At 40.7% G+C, this 19,973-nt stretch overlaps 1 protein-coding gene across 3 annotated transcripts in view; it reads left to right on the forward strand.

The window, feature by feature from the left end:
* Positions 1 to 19,973, forward strand: part of LOC134212503 (DNA-(apurinic or apyrimidinic site) endonuclease) — a 51,841-nt gene that overhangs the window by 26,592 nt on the left and 5,276 nt on the right. Inside the window, exons 2-5 of one of the 3 annotated variants that reach the window (XM_062690442.1) lie at positions 4,620 to 5,131; positions 6,014 to 6,187; positions 6,260 to 6,346; positions 7,693 to 7,773. In XM_062690442.1, the coding sequence (XP_062546426.1) occupies positions 4,630 to 5,131; positions 6,014 to 6,187; positions 6,260 to 6,346; positions 7,693 to 7,773 (844 nt within the window). In that variant the 5' untranslated portion in view covers positions 4,620 to 4,629. Of the gene's footprint in view, positions 1 to 4,619; positions 5,132 to 6,010; positions 6,188 to 6,259; positions 6,347 to 7,692; positions 7,774 to 19,973 lie in introns of all 3 variants that reach the window. The other 2 variants (XM_062690441.1, XM_062690443.1) reach the window with 2 other exon arrangements.

Consider the following 19,973-nt stretch of genomic DNA (forward strand, 5'->3'; position numbering starts at 1 on the left):
TTTCTAAATTCCAAAAGTTCTCCCGTTAAGATGTTGAGTAATTTTCCTGAAAATTTTGAATTATTTCCCGTTGAAATCATGCTAAAGGTTTCCTACGATATTTTGACATTTCTCTTGCAAAGTAGGAGTGATTTCCTGAAGAAATTAAAAAAAAAATCTTATGGACATTCCCAAGAGTTTTCCAGATAATTTTCGGTGAAAATTATGGAGGATTTCAGTTGAATTTGTGTTGAATTTATTGTAAAAAAAAATAGAATAAATTTTCATGAAAATTACAAATACTTTCTTACAAGAATTGCAATAATTTTATTTTGAAAACTCAAAGAGATTTTGGTGGGAAATTCAAATAATTTCTCTTGAAAGTTTTCAACAATTTCTTTTTCTGCTGATGAATTTGCCGTTAAATTTCGAAGAATTTCGCTTATATGTATGTTCAAAGATTTCCTCGCGAAAATTCCAAGAATTTCAGAAATTAAGAAAAAAATCCTTCCCAGAAAATCTTCAGTGGAAATTCTGAAGAATTTCTCACGGAAATTTCGGAGAATTCCCCGTAAAGTTCCAAAGGAAGCCTTTTGGAAATTCCAAAGACTTCTTCTTGGATATTCCAAAATGCTTCCTTTATAAATTCTAAATAATTTTTCGTCGAAGCGCGACATAATTCCCCGTGGAAATTCTAAAGAATCACTTGTAGTTTCTAAAGAAGTTCCTGCCGAAAATCAAAAGATATTTTAAAATCTACAATGTAATGAATGTAATCCAAGTGGAAATTTTGATTTTTTTTCGAATTTTTGTAAAGAATACTTTGGAGAATTTTCCTGCTCAACACAGAAGAATTTGCTGTTGAAATCATGATATTTTTAAGCCGTAGTTTAAACTATTACTTCAGTGAAATCCATAAGAGATTCGAGAGATTATTTCGGTAAAGTGAACTTTGCACAAAGCTGCTGTAAAAAAAAATGAAAAAAGTCTACGTAGACTTTTCGTGTACCCCTGCCCCCCTTCGTAGACTGACGTAGAATTTTTTGAACCCCCTCCTCCTCAAGAGTCTACGTGGTTTATGGACAACCCATAAAGGAATTTCTGAAGGAATACTTGAAAGAATTTCCGGAGGAATTCTCAAAGGAATTTATGGAGAAATTTCTAATAGAATTTCAGAGGAAATGCCTACCGGTATTTCTGAAGTAATTCCTAGATTTCTCCAGGATTTTTTTTTGTAATTCTCCAAAAAATTCTATGGCGATTCGTTCAGAAATTCCCTCGGATATTACCTCAAGAAGTTCTACAAAAACCTTTCCGGATACGAATTCCAGAAAGTCTTTCGAAAATTCCCTCAGTTGTATTCTGAAATTTCTCTCAGGAATTAGTTCGGAAAAAGTTCCTTCAGAAATTTGTTTAAGAAAACCTCGGGAAAATCGTTAAGGTGTTTTCCCGAAAATTCCTCAAGAAATTCTTCTATACGAAATTTCCTTAAGAATTCCTGAACAAGTTCCTGAAGGAATATCCGTAGAAGTCCCTGCAGTCCCTGGTTTTTTTTTTCAAAGTAACTCCTGAAGAAACTTCTGACAGTCTTAGATATCTCCGAAAATTCCGTTGGACATTCCGTCAAGACTTCGTTCAGAAATTCGGATATACCTTCTGAAAATCCTTCTTTTTGAAATATCTACAGAGAATGTTTTAGGAGTTCCTTAGGAAATTGTTTCAAAATTCCAAAAAAAAAAAAACTCTAGAAACTCCTTCAGAAATTTATTAACGGATTACTTCGGAAATTTCTGTCAGCTTCGGAGTTTTGCTTTGAAATTTCTTTGTAAATCAATTTGATATTCCTTCGGATTTTTTTTTAGTAATTCCTCTAAGAATTCCTTAGCAAGTTCCTTGAGAATATTTGTTCCTGAAATTCCCATAGGAATTCTTCCAAAACTACTTTAAGCAATTTAAAAGAGAATTTCTCAGGGTAATCTTTTGAAAATTCCTCCAGAAAATTGTTTTGTAACTCCATGAAGCTACCTACAGACACTGACAAAACTAGCTCTGTACACATCGTTGATTCGAAATGTTTGAGTTGAAAATACTGTGCTCAATACTTGGCAGCGTGGTGGAAAATGGTAAATGGAGCAGACGAATAAATGAACCACGAGTTAAACCAAGTATACAAAAAATGCAGACATAGGCAGGTTGATAAAATAAGGCAGATTACAGTGGGTTGGACATGTAGTGCGTATGCAGAAAGAGAGACTAGCAAAAGAACTTGCAGAGAACCTGGAACAGGACGTTGGCTCTGCGGTGTGCAATCGAGGAAGATGCGGAAGCAGCCGCTGATGCATTTTGGATATACTGTTAGGAATTCCTTCGAAATGTCTGTGGGATTTGCTCAAAATTTTGTTAAAAGGTTCCTACTACACTTTCCAACACTACTTCAGGAATTTTCTCGGAAAGTCCTTTAGAAAATTCTCTTAGGAATTCCATCAGAAAATATCTCATTCTTTAATAAATTTCCGAATAAATTCCTGCAGGAATATTTTATGTTTTACTCAAGGAATTTCCCAAAAAAATTCTGAATGTATTATTCTTTCTAAAATAGAAAAATTCTGCAGACATTGTCATAAGATTTTACGAAGGAATTCCTAATGAAATTTACTGAGAAATGCCTGTAGGAATTTAAAAAAATCATAGTTTCCTCCAGAAATTCTTTCAGAAACTCCACCAAGAGCTTTGTTGACATATTTAGGCAAATTTCAGGAAAATATTAGATTTTTTGTGTATCTAAATCCTAAATTGGAAATAACTTTTGAAAAAAGTGTACCTATTTTTTCTATGACTCTGAAATCTAATTCTTAACACTTAGGGGTCACGAAAAAGTGAAGCAGGATTTATTGTTAAAATTTGATTAATCAAAATCAAAGAGTAACAAAATAGTGGTAATTCAAATAACATTTTGAAATCAGGTATTTATTAGTATCGGCGGCAATTGACTATTTTGAATGTGCTATTTGATGATCTGCAAACGTAGAATATTGCAATTTCAATCCGCTGAAGTCGATTTTTATACGGGCGATTCCTACCGTGTGAATCAAACCGCGTGAATCCAAAAATCCACGTTAAAATTGATTTTTTCAGCCAGTGATTTTTTCATCCACGCCGGTTCACGCCACCGCCGATAAAACTTAACGGCGCGCCGCCACCGTCGGGGCAAAAGTGACCACCATGCCGCCTCCGCCGATGATATGACAGGCGCACAGGTCTACTCCGATAACAATTTTCACGTCATGCTTTGGGCACTCTCCATAGGCTTTATCAAGACATTCATACAACGTGTCCTTCACGTCGTCGGATTTATCGTTTGTCGGTGCGTAAACGTTGATTAGGCTGTAATTGAATTTGCCCCGTATCCTCAACACACAGATTCGTTCGCTAATGGGTTTCCACCGCATCACTCGCTTCATCTGCTTGCCCATCACTACGAAACCAACTCCGTGCTCTGCTTTTTCACCGCCACTGTGTGCCACGGTGTGCAGTGTTGGTCGTGGGGTCCACGGCTCGGAATTCACGTTCTCCGGATCTAGGCCATCGGACTTCTCGAATAGCAGCCACGTTCACTCCAACCTTCTGCAGTTCACGAGCCTGAAGGCTCACTCGTCCAGGTTCATTTAGGGTCCTGACATTCCAGGTACCGAGTTTCCAATCATAGTCCTTATTTCGTTGCCGGGTCGGTTGCCAAAAATAACGTACTCTTTTTCTTCTATCTCCATTTTTCGTGGTATTTGAGAGGCTTCAGTAAGCTACCTTACCGGGGTCGCGTTACCTACATGGCGATGATGGGGCTGCCACTTTAGGTATAGCTGACGCGATACAGCATTTCGTTAATCAGCCGCTGGGTACCAGGCAGACGCTGTTTGAGCCGCACCTCCTGATGAACAGACGCTCGAGGCGTACCTTCTTACTCTAGCTGATGTCAGAAGGACAACAGTGCCCAGGCTGCAGTACCAGCTAAGTACACAAGCCTTAGCTGGCGGTCTTTTGTCATCGGACGACCCGTGGAAGGGGAGATAGGGACTTGTGGGGACCAGAGCTCTGTTGGGCGCTCCTTCCTTGATGTCAACCCACCATTTTGCAGCCCGGGGCCCTCCTTAGCCGTGCGCAAAGATGCGCGGCTACAAAGCAAGACCATGCGGAGGGTGGCTGGGTTCGATTCCCGGTGCAAGTCTAGGCAATTTTCGGATTGGAAATTGTCTCGACTTCCCTGGGCATAAAAGTATCATCATGTTAGCCTCATGATATACAAAATTTAATGCAGAAATTGTGACTTGACCTAGAACCTTCGCAGGTAATAACTGTGGAAGTGCTTAATGAACACTAAGCTGCGAGGCGGCAATGTCCAAGTGTGGGATGTAATGCCATAAAGAAAAAGAAGATCATTGGCGCTTGGTGCGAATTGGCGGAACCCCGACCATATGTACCTGTAGGTACTCTGTATTAAAAATAAGCACATAATATAGCGTATATTTTGGATAACGAATTTGATTTCTATGGGCGTGATACCACATGCTACCTTAGTCTTCCCTACCTGTTGGTTGTCTATAGTTTATCATCTTTTCGTTAAATTGGACTTTTTTTTATGACAGATTGACTTCAATGGAAGCGAAAGGTAAGCGAGGACGCACTGCGAAGAAAGCGATCGAACCGGAAGCGGAACTCGCGCAAGAAGCAGGACTGAATAATGGCGATGCCAAGAAGAAGCCAGCGGCAAAGGGAGCTAAAGCTGCAGCCAAAACGAAAGCAGTAGCAGAGCCAGTCGAAGTGGTGGAACAAGTTCCAGAAGAGAAAAAGAAAGGCAGGAAGGGCAAGGCTGTGGCGGTTGAAGAGGAGCCGGTGGAAGAACCAGCAAAGGGACGTAAGGGACGCAAGCCGGCTGCTGCCAAGGACGAAACTCCAGTAGAGGAACCGGTTGCGAAGAAAGGAAGAGGTAGGAAAGCTGCCGAAAAGGAACCAGAAGAAACCGCACCGGTAACGAATGGTAGCTCCCCCGCCAAAGCTAAAGGAAAAGGCAAGGCTGCAAAAGCGGAAGTAGTTGAACCAGAACCAGCGGCAGCTCCGGCAAAAAGGGGGCGCGGAAAGGCGAAAGCGGAATCCAAAGGTACGTGTCATTGCACATTCTTACCTGATTAGTGGTTTTTCGAGGTGAATAAGCACTTTCACAAATAAACATTAGGGGTATTCACTTAACGGCGTAGGTTGCTACGTAATCTGTTTATAAAAATGTTTCATAGGCGAATTGAAATATGTCCCTTGTGAATGTGTGTGAAACATTTCACTAATCAGATACGCAGCCACCTACGTCGGTTAGTGAATGTCCCTATTGTGTATTATTTTCTTAAGGCTCTTAGAATCTTTATATTAGGGGTATACACTTAACGGCGTAGGTTGCTACGTAATCTGTTTATAAAAATGTTTCATAGGCGAATTGAAATATGTCCCTTGTGAATGTGTGTGAAACATTTCACTATTCAGATACGCAGCCACCTACGTCGGTTAGTGGATGTCCCTATTGTGTATTATTTTCTTAAGGCTCTTGGAATCTTTATATTAGGGGTATACACTTAACGGCGTAGGTTGCTGCGTATCTGATTATAGAAATGTTTCACACTCAATCACTAGGGACATATTTCAAATCGCCTATGAAACATTTCCATAAACAGATACACAGCAACCTACGCCGTTAACTGAATCCCCCTATTGTCTATTAATAGCTTATTTTAGACTGCGATCTTTATTACACGATAAAGAATAACTTAATGTTAAATTTCCACAAAGTTTGCAAGGAAGTAATATACATGACGTTTCATATCAAGACTCAGTTTATCATGTAATAATGCTCGCCGTCTGAAATTAATTTTCAAAAGAAATACCTTCTAGGTTTCAAAAATGTAGAGAACTGGAATCAACACTTACGTTTTTCCATCACTTCAGTTGCAATAATCTCAGCTGCATTTATCTCTCTCTTTCTTTCATCTAGAAGACGAACCTGCCGCATCCCCAGCAAAGAAGTCCAAACAGGCAGCCAAAGAACCTTCACCGAAAAAACCAAGCCCAAAAAAAGCCGTTCAGGAAGCTGTGAATGAGGATACCAACGGAGAGCCGGTAGCGGCTGCCAAAGCAGGAGGACGAGGTCGCAAAAAGGTCGCCGAAACAAGTAAGTAGCTTGGGGTGTACTTCCAGTCGTTTGATCAGTAGATATCACCTTTTATCATTTGCTAATTTGTAGAACAAACCGCATCACCAACTAAATCCCCCAAGGCGCCTGCCAAAAGAGGACGCGGTAAAAAGGCTGCTGCCACTGAGCAAGAAGAGGGTAATTGAACTTTAGACGAATGATTTTTCCCCTACAAAAACGAGCCCTCTTCCTCTGTCTAAGCCGCAATGCCGCGATATTTATAAATCTAGAAATCGTACACGTTTGGAACGGACGACCGTTAACATTTTTGTTCCTAAGACCAAAATCAGCTGGATGCAACTTGATATGATAGGAGGTTATATGCAAAAAGTGGATATAGTCACACTTTTGATTCCGTACAAGTGTTGGAAGCAGGAATTATAATCCGAATATATTTTTTGTACAGTTTAATCGCATTAACATTGTTTAAATTTTCAAAGTGACGTGAAAGACACATTAAAATCTATTTGACAACAGTTTTTTTTCTTATTCTTTATTTCGTTTATGAAAACTCGCTCTAAACGATGTTTCGACAACATCTTTTCCGACCCTGAAATGTCTCTCTCTCTTTCTGGAACTATTTCGTTCCGTCAAGTTGTCATCCAACTGTCCTACCACATATTGTTATTATTTTATGTTCAACGTAAAATCAGTCACGAAAAAGCTAAGCTCGGTTACCCTTCGTTTAATTTTATCAGTATTCTTAAGCATCCTTGTACCGCTTCCAAGTGCCAAACGACCACATTTAATCCAAGAACCTCAATAGAAGAATATCCAATCAGGAGATTGAATAACATTTTTGACGCATTCTCCCAAAATTCATTTAAAACACAAGTCATCAGGCAAACAAAACTAAAAGAAAAACATTCACATAGGTTACTAACCAACACTTGGAAACAAACCGAAAACATTTGAAAATTTTAACACTTATAGGTTTAACTCAACTGAAACAGTTTTATTCAATAAAGGTAGTCTTAATTCTGTAAAAAAATCGACTTCATTCATTTCATTAACCTACTAATTTCAATGAAACACTATGTTCGAAAATGCGGTTCCAAGGTCTGAGCCCAACAAAAGCAATCATTAGGTAAACGCGTCATTCTGCCGAAATGCGTTCGACATAAAATAAAACAATTCAGCTTGCTGTTCATATTATAGCTAATAAAATGGAATAAAGAAGTGCAGGTTAGTGAAATTTTACAAATTTTCTTTGATGTGTGTGTGTTCTGCTTGTTTCCCTCGTAGATCGTATTTGCTTGTAGTGTTTCGTGATTCTTCCCTCATGTTCCCACTTTAAAATGGTGATGGTTTTACCCATTGCTGCCTGAAATTTCACTAATCTGCCTGTCCCTATCCCGTCTTCTGATTCCGTCCACTATCCACGGTGCATGATCCCGCTATCTAACCTTTGTTATTATGCATGCATGTGAACTTTATTTGAAAGGGGAATATTTACTCTCATTTTTTTATATTTCCCTGATTAGCGAATACGAAGGCCGCCAAGAAACGGTCTGCAGCTCCAGAAGAAACGGCCACAGTCAATGAGGAACAGCCATTAAACGGAGGTGAGTAGATCACGGCTTTTTTATTGGAGAGTAAAATTTAGCGTAGATTTGTTTTTTTTTTGTTAAATATCTTGGCTGTGGTGCATATGCACAGCACATGTTTCGAAAATGGACAAATTGATATGAAATTTGCAAAAAAGAATCCACGTGTCTCTAGATAGGCGTAATAATCCCTACACAACAAGACCACTTAAAGGTCACGTTTGCGGAAAAGCCACCATATTGCCCCTACTGCCCTTAAGAATTTTCACAACATCGAATATCTCGCCAACACAGAACTAAAACAACACAGAACAGAAACAAAACAAATTCTGCACCGAGAATATGAGTTCCCGCACCTCTACATTCACGCTTATGTTGGCATTAATAGGTGAATCAAACAGACGACAGCGTCAAATTTTATCTTGTAACTAAAATATCCTTTATTTAGTATCTATATGATGATAAATAGATATGGTGGTTGCTGGCCCTATGTTTACTTCCGGTCTTTTACTATACTTAGTATAGTAATAGTCAAGCATTCGTTGTAAATATGACTAATATGGAGGGTGAGCGTGATGAATTGTTATAGAATTTATAAAGAAAACGAATGTTAAGACCAAGTGCCACTGGATGACTCCAAACGGGCCAGTGCAATGTGGGGTAGTCAAGGTCTCAAGAAATTATCTAATAGTATAACTTATTTTTCCACGCAGCAATTTCAGGATAGTTAGTTTCACGTATCTAATTCTTAGAAGGCGCTAGGGAGGGTTTAAACTCTGCGTCATATTGCCTTTATTCCCCGATTCAGTGCGTTATGCAACGTACACGAGAGGTGGAGTCAATGTTGGTCAAACTGCTTGACCATGTGTACCATTATTCCATTATGCAACGTACACACCAGTCAAGCAGTTTGAAGAACATTGACTCAACGCTTCGGTTGCTGCTTTGTTTGAACGTGTGTGAAGTTGTTCGAACAACCATTTGACAGTTGGCAGCTCGATTGGAAAAAATTAAAACGGTTTGATTTTGGTTTGAGTTGTCGGGGGTGGAGTCATGTAATCTAAGTAGCTCTAAGCAATCTTGATATTCCTATAGCTACGCCCTCCTAACAGTTTGTTATTTTTCCTAATAGTAACTTCTTAATAAGGGGCCCTCCTTAGCCGTGCGGTAAGATGCACGGCTACAAAGCAAGACCATGCTGAGGGTGGCTGGGTTCGATTCCCGGTGCCGGTCTAGGCAATTTTCGGATTGGAAATTGTTTCGACTTCCCTGGGCATAAAAGTATCATCGTGTTAGCCTCATGATATACGATTGCAAAAATGGTAACTTGGCTTAGAAACCTCGCAGTTAATAACTGTGGAAGTGCTTAAGTGAACACTAAGCTGCGAGGTGGCTCTGTCCCAGTGTGAGGATGTAATGCCAATAAAAAGAAGAAGAAGAACTTCTTAATAAATCTCAGTTGAATGCAGTCGCTTTTCACGTTTGCTCCGTCATTTCGTGTATCCCATTCTAAGAGGTTATGGGCTCGTCCGGCAAGGAATCAGTTCACGGTATTCCTCAATTCTACGGAGGACCCGGTTTCCATAATTGGAGTTTTCGTGTACGTGCATATCTGGACGCTATGGGAGTGGTACATACCCTGACGGAGGATGCTCCTCAAGAAGCAGCAGAAAAAGTGAAGCTCGACGAGGCGGACAAAAAGGCAAAGTCCATGTTGATTTGTTTCCTGGGAGATGATTGTCTGGAGATCATACGGGATAAAACAACGGCCAAACAAATGTGGAAAGCTTTGGAAAATTCTTTCGCCATGAAATCGCTAGCGACGCAGAACCTGATCAGGAAGCAACTTGGGCGTTTGAAGATGAAGGAAGGAGAATTCATGCGGAACCATTTGGTGCGTTTCGATAATCTGATCAGGCAACTGAAAGTAGCAGGATTGGATCTTAAGGAACCCGATATGGTGGTAACGCTGTTCGGTACTCTTCCGGAATCGTATGACCCGTTAATAACTGCTCTGGAAAATCTTGGTGACGATGAGTTATCGCTAGACGTGGTGAAGCAACGGCTTCTGGGCGAAGAGGTGAAGCTACTCGATAGGCATCAAGACGACTCAAACGAGAAGACCACTGCGTTTGCTGGTGAAAAGAAAGCAGATCGATTCAAGAAGTTCCTTGGTAAGTGTCATAAGTGCGGCAAGAAAGGACACATGAAGAAGGACTGCCGGCATAAACACAGTGAAGCGAATTCTGCTACTGGATGTGGAAGCAAGGCGGTAAGCTTTATGGCTGGTTCTGCAGGTGAACATCGAATCTGTGATGGATATTTGTGCTTCAAGCTCGACTCCGGATCAAGCGAATACCTTGTGAACGATGCTGCAGTCTTTTCATCTTTGAGCAAGCTGTCAAGTCCAATAATCATCAATGTTGCGAAGGATGGTGAAACTTTGGAAGCACTGGAGAAAGGTATCATCGAAGGTGTGAGTAACAAAGGCGTCCAAATGAAAATCAATGAAGTCCTGTACATACCGGAACTAAGACAGGGTGTCGACTACCTGGAAAAACCTGGAAAGTCAGGGAATTTCATATTGGACCTGGAATGTCAGGGAAAGTCAGGGAATTTTGATTGAGGTCAGGGAAAAAATCACAAAACCCAATTTTGAAAATTTAAAGTGATTTTTTTTCAATTCGAGCAACATACTAAAACTTATGAAACTTATGACAATGAAACGCTGAACCAATTTCAATCTGTTAAAAAAGGACCACTAAAGGTACTGAAACGTCGGATCAGAATTAATATAGCGTTTTAGCTGGTCATCACACTGCATAGCCGATAAACAGTTCTCCGAGGCAATTACAGTCGACAACCACCTCTACTATCAAGCTATAAAGTCTATTTTTTGTGTGACCGTTGGCAGTCTCTAGACTAAAAGTCTACTCCGGCCGGGCCCTTTTCATGTTCCCCGAGTTTGTTTCTATAAGCAATAACAGAGGTTCCAAAGACACGTTGCTCAAATGGTCACTGTTAAAACCTGATCCAAATATTTGTTTTTATAAAAAGTCCTTTTTAATATTTAAGATTTTTTAGTTTGACTGGTTTTGTGTCGGAGTCGTTTCGGTTTTTTTGTAGTTTCCTTATCAGTTTAAGTCAGGTTCCCATAAAAAAAGAAGTTATGAAAGTTCGTTAAAATTTTTGAGAATTATCTAGTGAAAGCAGTCGAAACTGAATAAAATGGCTGAAATGAGCCATAGTTCAGAACCGTTCAACAAACAATCATCAAAAATGTTCAACCTACAATCATCAACTAAGTACTTGAAAGCTTGGACCTATGACGGCACTCCACAGCATCGGCATCATCATCTCCGAATAAGATTCTGTAGGTAATGTTATAGAAACATTTCGTGAACTTTCATTTTGATGATGGGCTTATAAAGTAATTGCTCGATCATCACGTCCTTAGGTGGTCAAATTAATTGTCATTGTTACTCGATACTCCCTAATCATACTCGGACGCAAGAGGAAGATAATGTTGTTGTCAATGGTAATGTTTCAGTTTTGCAATCGCTGCTTTTGATGTTTATAAAACAATTTTATCAGAAAATATTCTGATTGATCTTCGAGAATTTTGTCCAGAAATTACTTCATTGAAAATGCTTTAGGATATCTTGTGGAGCAAGTCTTTCCCTTCGCAAAATTTTTCAAATTACTTTAGAGTTCTCACTGAAATATTAAAAAAATCCCAAAGGATTTAAAAAGCTGTGTCAATAGTTTTCTCCTCGAAGGACATGGTATGGTATTTACTTGAATTTAAATTGAAATGTCTTCGTGAAGGGATTGATACAAAAAATATGCCAAGGAATGTTCAAACATGGTTCCACGAGTTCTTCAGAAAACTCCATTAGATGTTCCTTATAAAGTTTCATTGCTTGTTGCAGTTATAACATGTAGTTGATAGTAGTTGAACTTTCTATAAATAAAACAATGCTGAACTTCAAGACCATTGATATATTTTAACAAACAATCAAAAACCGATAAAATAAATGGAGTAGGTGTAGCTCCCCTGAGCATTTAAGACTAGTTATGCCATTTCTTCACAAATACGACCTAATTTTGATATTTTTCAATGGGGTCATTGCTTTATTTAAACCGAAGACCACAATCGGAATTAGAAGGATTTCTAGAAGCTTGTTTTGGAAAGATGTGAATTATGAAAACATTTCAGGAGTTCTGCGCATTTACTTGAATCTTTGTGAACAACCAGAATTACCTACGATATTCTACAAATCCTTAATGTTCTGTTTCTAGAAGTGATTAGGTTTCCGGTAGCTCAGGAAATCATATGGACTTCAAGGATTCATATACATGCAGAGGTGTTCATATGTTTTTACTGTCTGTAATCGTTTAAATGTCCCATATTAATAGGAAAGCCAGCAAAGTTGGCACAAATATGCGGTTACAGGCAGTTTGGGAATTAAGAAAAAAACCTTTTTCCTACCTGGCATTTTTCGAGGAATGTTCTGGAAAGTCAGGGAATTTTATTCTCAAATTTAAGTCGACACCCTGTAAGAGACAACCTGATGTCCGTGAAGAAGCTGGCCAAGGCTGGTATATCGGTACTGTTCTGTGGTAGACAAGCTACCTTGCGGAAAGATGACACGACTATTGCTATGGCGTACCTGAACGGCAGTCTATACGAGTTGGAAGTCAAATTGAATGCTTGTTATGCGAATGTATGCCAACCGGAAGTTAGGGATTTATGGCATCGTAGACTAGGACATCTAAACCAACATTCAATCTTGAAGCTGATGCAACACAACATGGTGGAGGGTATTGATACAAAGCCGAAGAAGATCGGATTTTGCGAACCATGTATACAAGGAAAGCAGTGCCGTGAGCCCTTCAACGGTACACGTCAACGAGCGACTCGTGTTTTGGAGAGGATTCATTCGGACGTCTGTGGTCCCATTGACCCCCCCGACATGGGATGGATCGCGTTATTTTGTTTCATTCATCGATGATTACAGCCACTTCTCGGTCATCTATATGCTGAAGAAGAAAAACCATGTTTTCGAGCGTTTCCGAGAATATGAAGCGATGGTGACAGCAGCTTTCGGCAAGAAAATTTCAAAACTAACGGTGGATCAAGGCACAGAGTACGGATCAACCGAGCAAAAGAAATGGTATAAGAATAAAGGCATTCAGATTGAGACGAGAGTTGCTTATTCCCCGCAACAGAACGGAGTGGCCGAGCGGTTCAACCAAACGCTTATTGAAAAGGTACGTGCAATGCTTTTAGATTCTAAAATGCCGAAAAGGATGTGGTGTGAAGCAGCGTTAACGAATGCTCTGTCGGTCCAGTTGACTCCCGCTGAGTTATGGATGGGAGTAAAGCCCAATCTGGAGAAGCTTCGAATTTTCGGGTGCAGAGCATTTGCATGGATACCTGGACAGCAACGAAAGAAACTAGATGCCAAAATTTTTGAGGTTGTGATGGTTGGCTATGCGCCGAACGGTTATCAGCTTTGGAACCGAACTCGTCGAAAGATCATCGTGGCGCGTGACGTGAAGTTCGATGAATGTCGTTTTCCGAATGAAGTTGAAGCGGAAGCTAATATAGAGTCGCCGTTGGTAGTGCAATATTCTTACGAAAAAGAGGGGGATAAAGAAGTCGCAACGCAAGCACATCAAGAGCCAGAAGTCACTAGACAAATTGAGCAGTTAAACCAGCAAAACAATACCGACCAATGAGCTATCAAATGAATCCGATGATGACAAGTCAAACGAAACCAATGATGAGATAGAGGAACCAACAGCATCGCAATCAGAAAACCACGAATCCGAAAGGCAACCGTTGGTGAGGCGTAGCGATCGGGAGCGCTCCTTTCCGGGTAAGTTCCTAGACTATTTTGTTGGCTATGGAGCAATTTCTGCGGTCCCGTTATCTACAGATGTACCCGAAACATACGGTCAGATTGCATGTCGAGATGACAGAGACGATTGGATGAGTGCTGTAGCAAGCGAACTGGAGTCACTGAGGAAGAACGATGTCTGGAAAATGGTGACCTGTCCCAAAGATACTAAACCTCTGAAATCCAAGTGGGTGTTCAATTTGAAGGAAGATGAGAACGGAAAATTGGTTCGCTTCAAAGCCCGTCTTGTAGCGAAGGGATACCTTCAGAAGCAAGGACACGACTATGAAGAAACCTATGCACCGGTAGCTCGACTAGCTACAATCAGAACCGTATTGGCAGTTGGCGTTCACAGAAAATACTTTTCCACCAAATGGATGCACGTACTGCGTTTCTCCATGGCCGCTTGAAGAAAAGCATCTTTATGAAAGTCCCGGAGTGTAATCAGCAAAACCTGGTCAAGTTTGTCGGTTGCTGAAATCTTTATACGGTTTGAAGCAATCACTTAGATGTTGGAATGAACGATTCAACGAAACAATTCTCGAGATGGGCTTCAAGAGATCAAGACATGATTATTGCCTGTGCACGAAGTTCGATAAAGACGATGAGCTGGTGCTAATTCTGTACGTTGATGACCTGCTGGTGGCTGGCCGCAATCTTCCGTCAGTAATGAAGCTGAAGAAGGATCTTGCAACGAAGTGCGAAATGTCTGACTGTGGGGAGCTCCGAAACTTTTTGGGCATGAAGATTATGTATAATCGTGGCAATGGACAACTACAGCTTTCTCAAGATACCAGTATCGAAAAACTTGTGAACCATTTTGGGATGTCCGAGTGTAATCCAGCTCGTACACCAATGGAGAAAGGCCTCACGCTTAGTCGAAGTGGACCAGATGCAAGTCAACCATATCGTGAGCTACTGGGATCACTGATGTAAATAATGCTAAATGTGCGACCTGAAATTTGTTACCCTGTCGGATATTTGGTGCGTTTTCAGCAACAACCGACCACTGAACATTGGCAAGCCCTGAAACGAATTGTTCGATACTTGCAAGGTACGATAAAAACGAAGCTGAATTTCAAGCGAGACCCAACAAGCAAACCTTTGGTTGGATACGTTGATGCCGATTGGGCGTCCGACACAGAGGATCGGAAATCAGTGAGTGGCTATCTGTTTAAAGTATTTGGATCCTCGGTAATCTGGTGCAGCAAGAAGCAGACCACTGTTGCAACTTCGTCTAGTGAAGCGGAGTACATCGCGCTCAGTGCAGCAGTTGCCGAATCTCTCTGGCTGAAAGGAATACTTGAAGATCTACAAGAATCGAACATACACATCACTATGTATGAGGACAACCGAAGTTGTATTTGTATGGCAAAGAACCTGGAAACAAAACGTACGAAACATATTGATATCAAACATCATTTCGTGCGTGATCATGTGGCATCTGGAGTGTTGAAAATTGAACCCATCAAAACGCAAAATCAATTGGCAGATATTTTCACGAAGGCTCTGGAGCATAACCGATTCAAGACCCTGCGAATGATGATTGGATTATCTTATTGAGAGGGGGTGTAATCTAAGTAGCCTAAGCAATCTTGATATTCCTAGCTACGCCCTCCTTACCTTAGTTACTAACAGTTTGTTATTTTTCCTAATAGTAACTTCTTAATAAACCTCAGTTGAAAGCAGTCGCTTTTCAAGTTTGCTCCGTCATTTCGTGTATCCCATTCTAAGAAGTCAAGGTTCGCCGAACATGTTTGAGCATTTGTAGTGAAGTTGCACAAACCCCCATATATTTTTTGATGGTTGGTGCTCAAGTTGGCGCTTCGGTCGTTCGTGTGTGTTATTGTAGGTCGAATAAATTGATTGTTCGTGCCGCTGTTGGTAAAACTTGATGGATGTTTGAATAAACGAGAGGTGGAGTTAATGTTGGTCAAACTGCTTGACCGTGTGTACGTTCCATTACCAATGAAAATAAATACTATCTATTCTCATTGGTGCGTTACTATGCTAATAGCAGAGGCAGTTGGAATCAAGTTTTGGTTACTAAGTTGATTTGATTCATTAAATCCTGGCCACGTCAATATGGCGATGGTTGGTTCCTGGAAGTTATGCCTACCTCCGTTCTGCTTATGATTTTTATAATCGGGGTTGTCAGTACTTTAACCTTCATTTTAACACGATCTTTCAGTATCATAAGTGATAAGTACTCGCAATAAATCTTGAATGGAACACATATATAACGCATGTCAACCAGCTGACCCGGCGTAGATCAAAATTCTAGACCAACATTTGAAAAGGGCGTAACAGCCACATTTTTTTTCTGATTCTTCGTCTACATATATAAGAATCAGAAGGAATAAATTTTGGCTGTTACGCCCTTTTCAAAGTTTGTATAGAATTGCAATATTATTTTTTTTTTAACTAGTTATATTATCTTTATTTTATTACTAGACTAAGGCCGGAGTTTCCTGTGCAATACATAAAAGTCTTCTCCATTCAGCTCGAGACTTTGCACTGCACTTCGCCAATCACGCAGTCTGCGGAGGGTCCGCAAATCGTCTTCCGATCGATCCACCTTGCCCGCTGTGCACCTCGCCTTCTTGTTCCCGTCGGATCGTTGTCGAGAACCATTTTCACCGGATTACTGTCCGACATTCTGGCTACGTGTCCGGCCCACCGCAGTCTTCGATTTTCGCGGTTTGAACGATGGATGGTTCTCCCAACAGCTGATGCAACTCGTGGTTCATTCGCCTCCTCCACGTACCGTCCGCCATCTGCACCATACCATAAATGGTACGCAGACATTTCCTTTCGAAAACTCCCAGTGCGCGTGGGTCCTCCACGAACATCGTTCAAGTCTCGTGCCCGTAGAGAACTACCGGTCTAATAAGCGTTTTGCAGATAGTCAGTTTGGTAAGGCGGCGAACTCTATTCGATCGGAGCGTGTTGAGGAGTCCAAAGTACGTACGATTTCCTGCCATGATGCGTCTCCGAATTTCTCTGCTGGTATTGTTATCGTCGGTCACCAGTGAGCCCAAGTACACGAATTCTTCAACCACCTCGATTTCGTCACCACCGATAGAAACTCGTGGTGGGTGGCTTACATTGACCTCTCTTGAGTCTCTTCCTATCATGTACTTCGTCTCGATGTGTTGATGACTAGTCCAATCTGTTTAGCTTCACTTTTCAGTCTGATGTAGGCTTCATCCATCCTTTCAAAGTTACGTGCCATGATATCAATGTCGTCGGCGAAACTAAATAACTGGACGGAATTTGTGAAAATCGTGCCACTCGTGTCTATTCCTGCCCTTCGTATTACTCCCTCCAAAGCGATGTTGAATAGCAAACACGAGAGACCATCACCTTGCCGTAACACTCTGCGCGTTTCGAAGAGACTCGAGAATGCCCCTGAAACTCGAACTACGAACAGCACCCAATCCATCGTCGCCTTGATCAACCGTATCAGTTTATCCGGAAATCCGTTTTCGTGCATTAGCTGCCATAGCTGGTCCTGATCGATTGTATCATATGCTGCTTTGAAGTCGATAAATAGATGATGTGTGGGCACGTTGTATTCGCGGCATTTCTGCAATACCTGACGTACGGCGAACACCTGATCTGTGGTAGAGCGTTCACCCATAAATCCCGCTTGGTACTGCCCCACGAACTCTCTTGCAATCGGTGTTAGTCGGCGGCATAAAATATGGGGGAGTACCTTGTAGGCGGCGTTCAGCAATGTGATTGCGCGGTAGTTGCTACAATCCAGCTTATCGCCCTTTTGGTAGATGTGACACACGACACCTTCCATCCACTCCTGCGGCAAAACTTCCTCCTCCCAAATCTTGGTAATGACCCAGTGCATCGCTCTAGCCAGTGCCTTACCACCGTGTTTAAACAGCTCTCCTGGTAGTTGGTCAATTCCAGGGGCTTTGTTGTTTTTCAGCCGGCCGATCTCCTCCTGGATTTCCTGGAGATTCGGAGCCGGAAGTCGTATGTCCTGCGTGCGTGCTCCTAGGGTCATAACCGTACCGCCGTCGTTCATTACCATATCGCCATTCAGGTGATCTTCGTATTGCTGCCGGTTTAACTTCTCATAGAAAATGCTTCGGACCACCACACAGTGGGACGGATTGAAAAAAAGACGGTCAAAAGTACAAATATGGCTTAAAATGAGAACAAATGGGTTTATTATACTTACTGTGATGAAATTTTATCATTTTCAACTACATTCATAACGATTGTTGTGGTTGTAACATTCAGTACATATACATACTTTGACGCGACATTTCTATGTATTTCACGTCATTTTCAAATGCCTCAGAAAAAACTGGGAGCCCTGGCGGGCCCTAAATTTGATTTAGTTTGAAAATATATAATATAAACTAGTAGCCATGCGATTTTCAGCGCTGGGTAATGATGGGTAAATTGTTTTCTGAACACATGAAAACACCACGAAATGAGTAAATTTCGAAATAAGCCCAAATTCAACTCCATAAGCCAAGGGTGAATATTTCATGAATTTGTGATACAATGTATGCAATTGATAATTGATTATTTTATCTTTGAAGATGTATTGAGTTTGAAATGATTGAATAACAAATTTGAAAAATATTGCAAAGATATCATACTTCATATTTATATATTATCAATGGTGTTAAAAACAGTTTTCATGCCAACTTCAGAGGTACCCCAATGGGCACAATATCGTCAAATTGACTCAACCAAAGTAATTTACAATGTTTTATAACCTGTATAATGCGAGAAAAATATTTAAAAAATAGAATACATCATTTTGAAAAATGACCTTTTGACCCTCTTTCTAAGAATTCGTCCCTCTGTGCACCATTCCGCGGGAGGCTGAAAAGTTTATGCATCGTTGGCCGTTGTCGCTCGATGCGTTAGCAACAAGCAAGCGTCCTGTGAAACGCGGAACGCCTATCTGGATTGCGTCACTGGCTAAAAGTGAATTTCACATTGGTCCAAAAAATTGGAAAAATATTTGTTAGGCTGTATGAATAAATTTGTAAAACGAAGTTGGAAAATGCAGCGTCCCGCGAAACGCCGAAACGTCTAGTCACATTATCGATACGGCATGTAGACTGTCCGGTCCGATGACCGGCTATACATTTCCTCCCTTCCTACCTGAGCGTTCATGTCACCGATGACGATTTTGACGTCCCGCAGTGGGTATCCATCGTATGTCTGCTCCAGCTGTACACAACGCTTCTTTCTCATTGCGGGTCTCCCTTCGTGTGGGCTATGCACGTTGATGATGCTATAGTTGAAGAATCGGCCTTTTATCCTCAGCTTGCACATCCTTGCGTTGATTGGCTGCCACCCAAACACGCGTTGGCGGCTTAAATTTTAACCTCTGCGCAAACCTCCTGTCTCGTCGGAGGGCCGTCGTGTCAGGGCTGTTTTGCGTCCCACCTAACACCAGGACTTGGGCTTCATTGGCTAGTTATCTAATACATGCATTCATCTCTTAGACTTGGTGTTCCGTGTTTTTTTAACACTATCATCCTTATTAGTTATGATACATTTTTAGTAATTATTAATACACTAGTATATTTGTGGACGCAGTAGCGCCCGTGGCAAGTATTTTTTTAATATAAACGGTTTATGCATAATAAAAAATCAAAATGTTCAACGTCTGTTGTCTGTGATTTTTTTTTTCATCAAATGCTGTGTCTGGTTATCTAAGGTTGTCACTGGTTTTGTTTTCTGCCTCTGATAGTAAAAAAGAATTGAAGTGTCAAATATTTTATTTTTTGTGAGAATTTCCCCGCGTGCTGCATCTGGTTGGCTAGCCACCGGACAGACCAACAGGGCTATTATATATAGTATTTCAATTGCCTCTGGCAGTTAGGATTTTTTCTTTGGTTTTATTGAACCACATAGAAATTCCAATGTCTTTAACGTAACTAAACTCAACCTATTGTATTCTGAGAGTACAAGGAACTGATCGTTGCAATAGAAGATTGCAACGATGTTTGTCTTAAATTGGAAATTATTTTATTGGACATTTGTTGCAATGTCTCAATACAGCGTTGACCCGATTTTGTAACTCCCCGATTTTATCACGTTGTCGATCCGATTTTGTTACCCCAAAAAAAATTGTCATTCTTTTTATTTTCGTAAATAATACCACAAACAACATTGATTTTCATGAAATAACTTTCCCCGCCTGTAGTTTATTACGAACGACTTCTTACAGGCCTGGTAGCGAGTCACTTTTTAGTGACTTGGTCACTTTTTTGAGTATAGTCACTAAAAGGTCACTATTTGCATCCAAAAGTAACTAAAGTC

This window comes from Armigeres subalbatus, chromosome 2 (genome assembly GCF_024139115.2).
Source record: "Armigeres subalbatus isolate Guangzhou_Male chromosome 2, GZ_Asu_2, whole genome shotgun sequence".
Lineage (NCBI taxonomy): Eukaryota > Metazoa > Arthropoda > Insecta > Diptera > Culicidae > Armigeres > Armigeres subalbatus.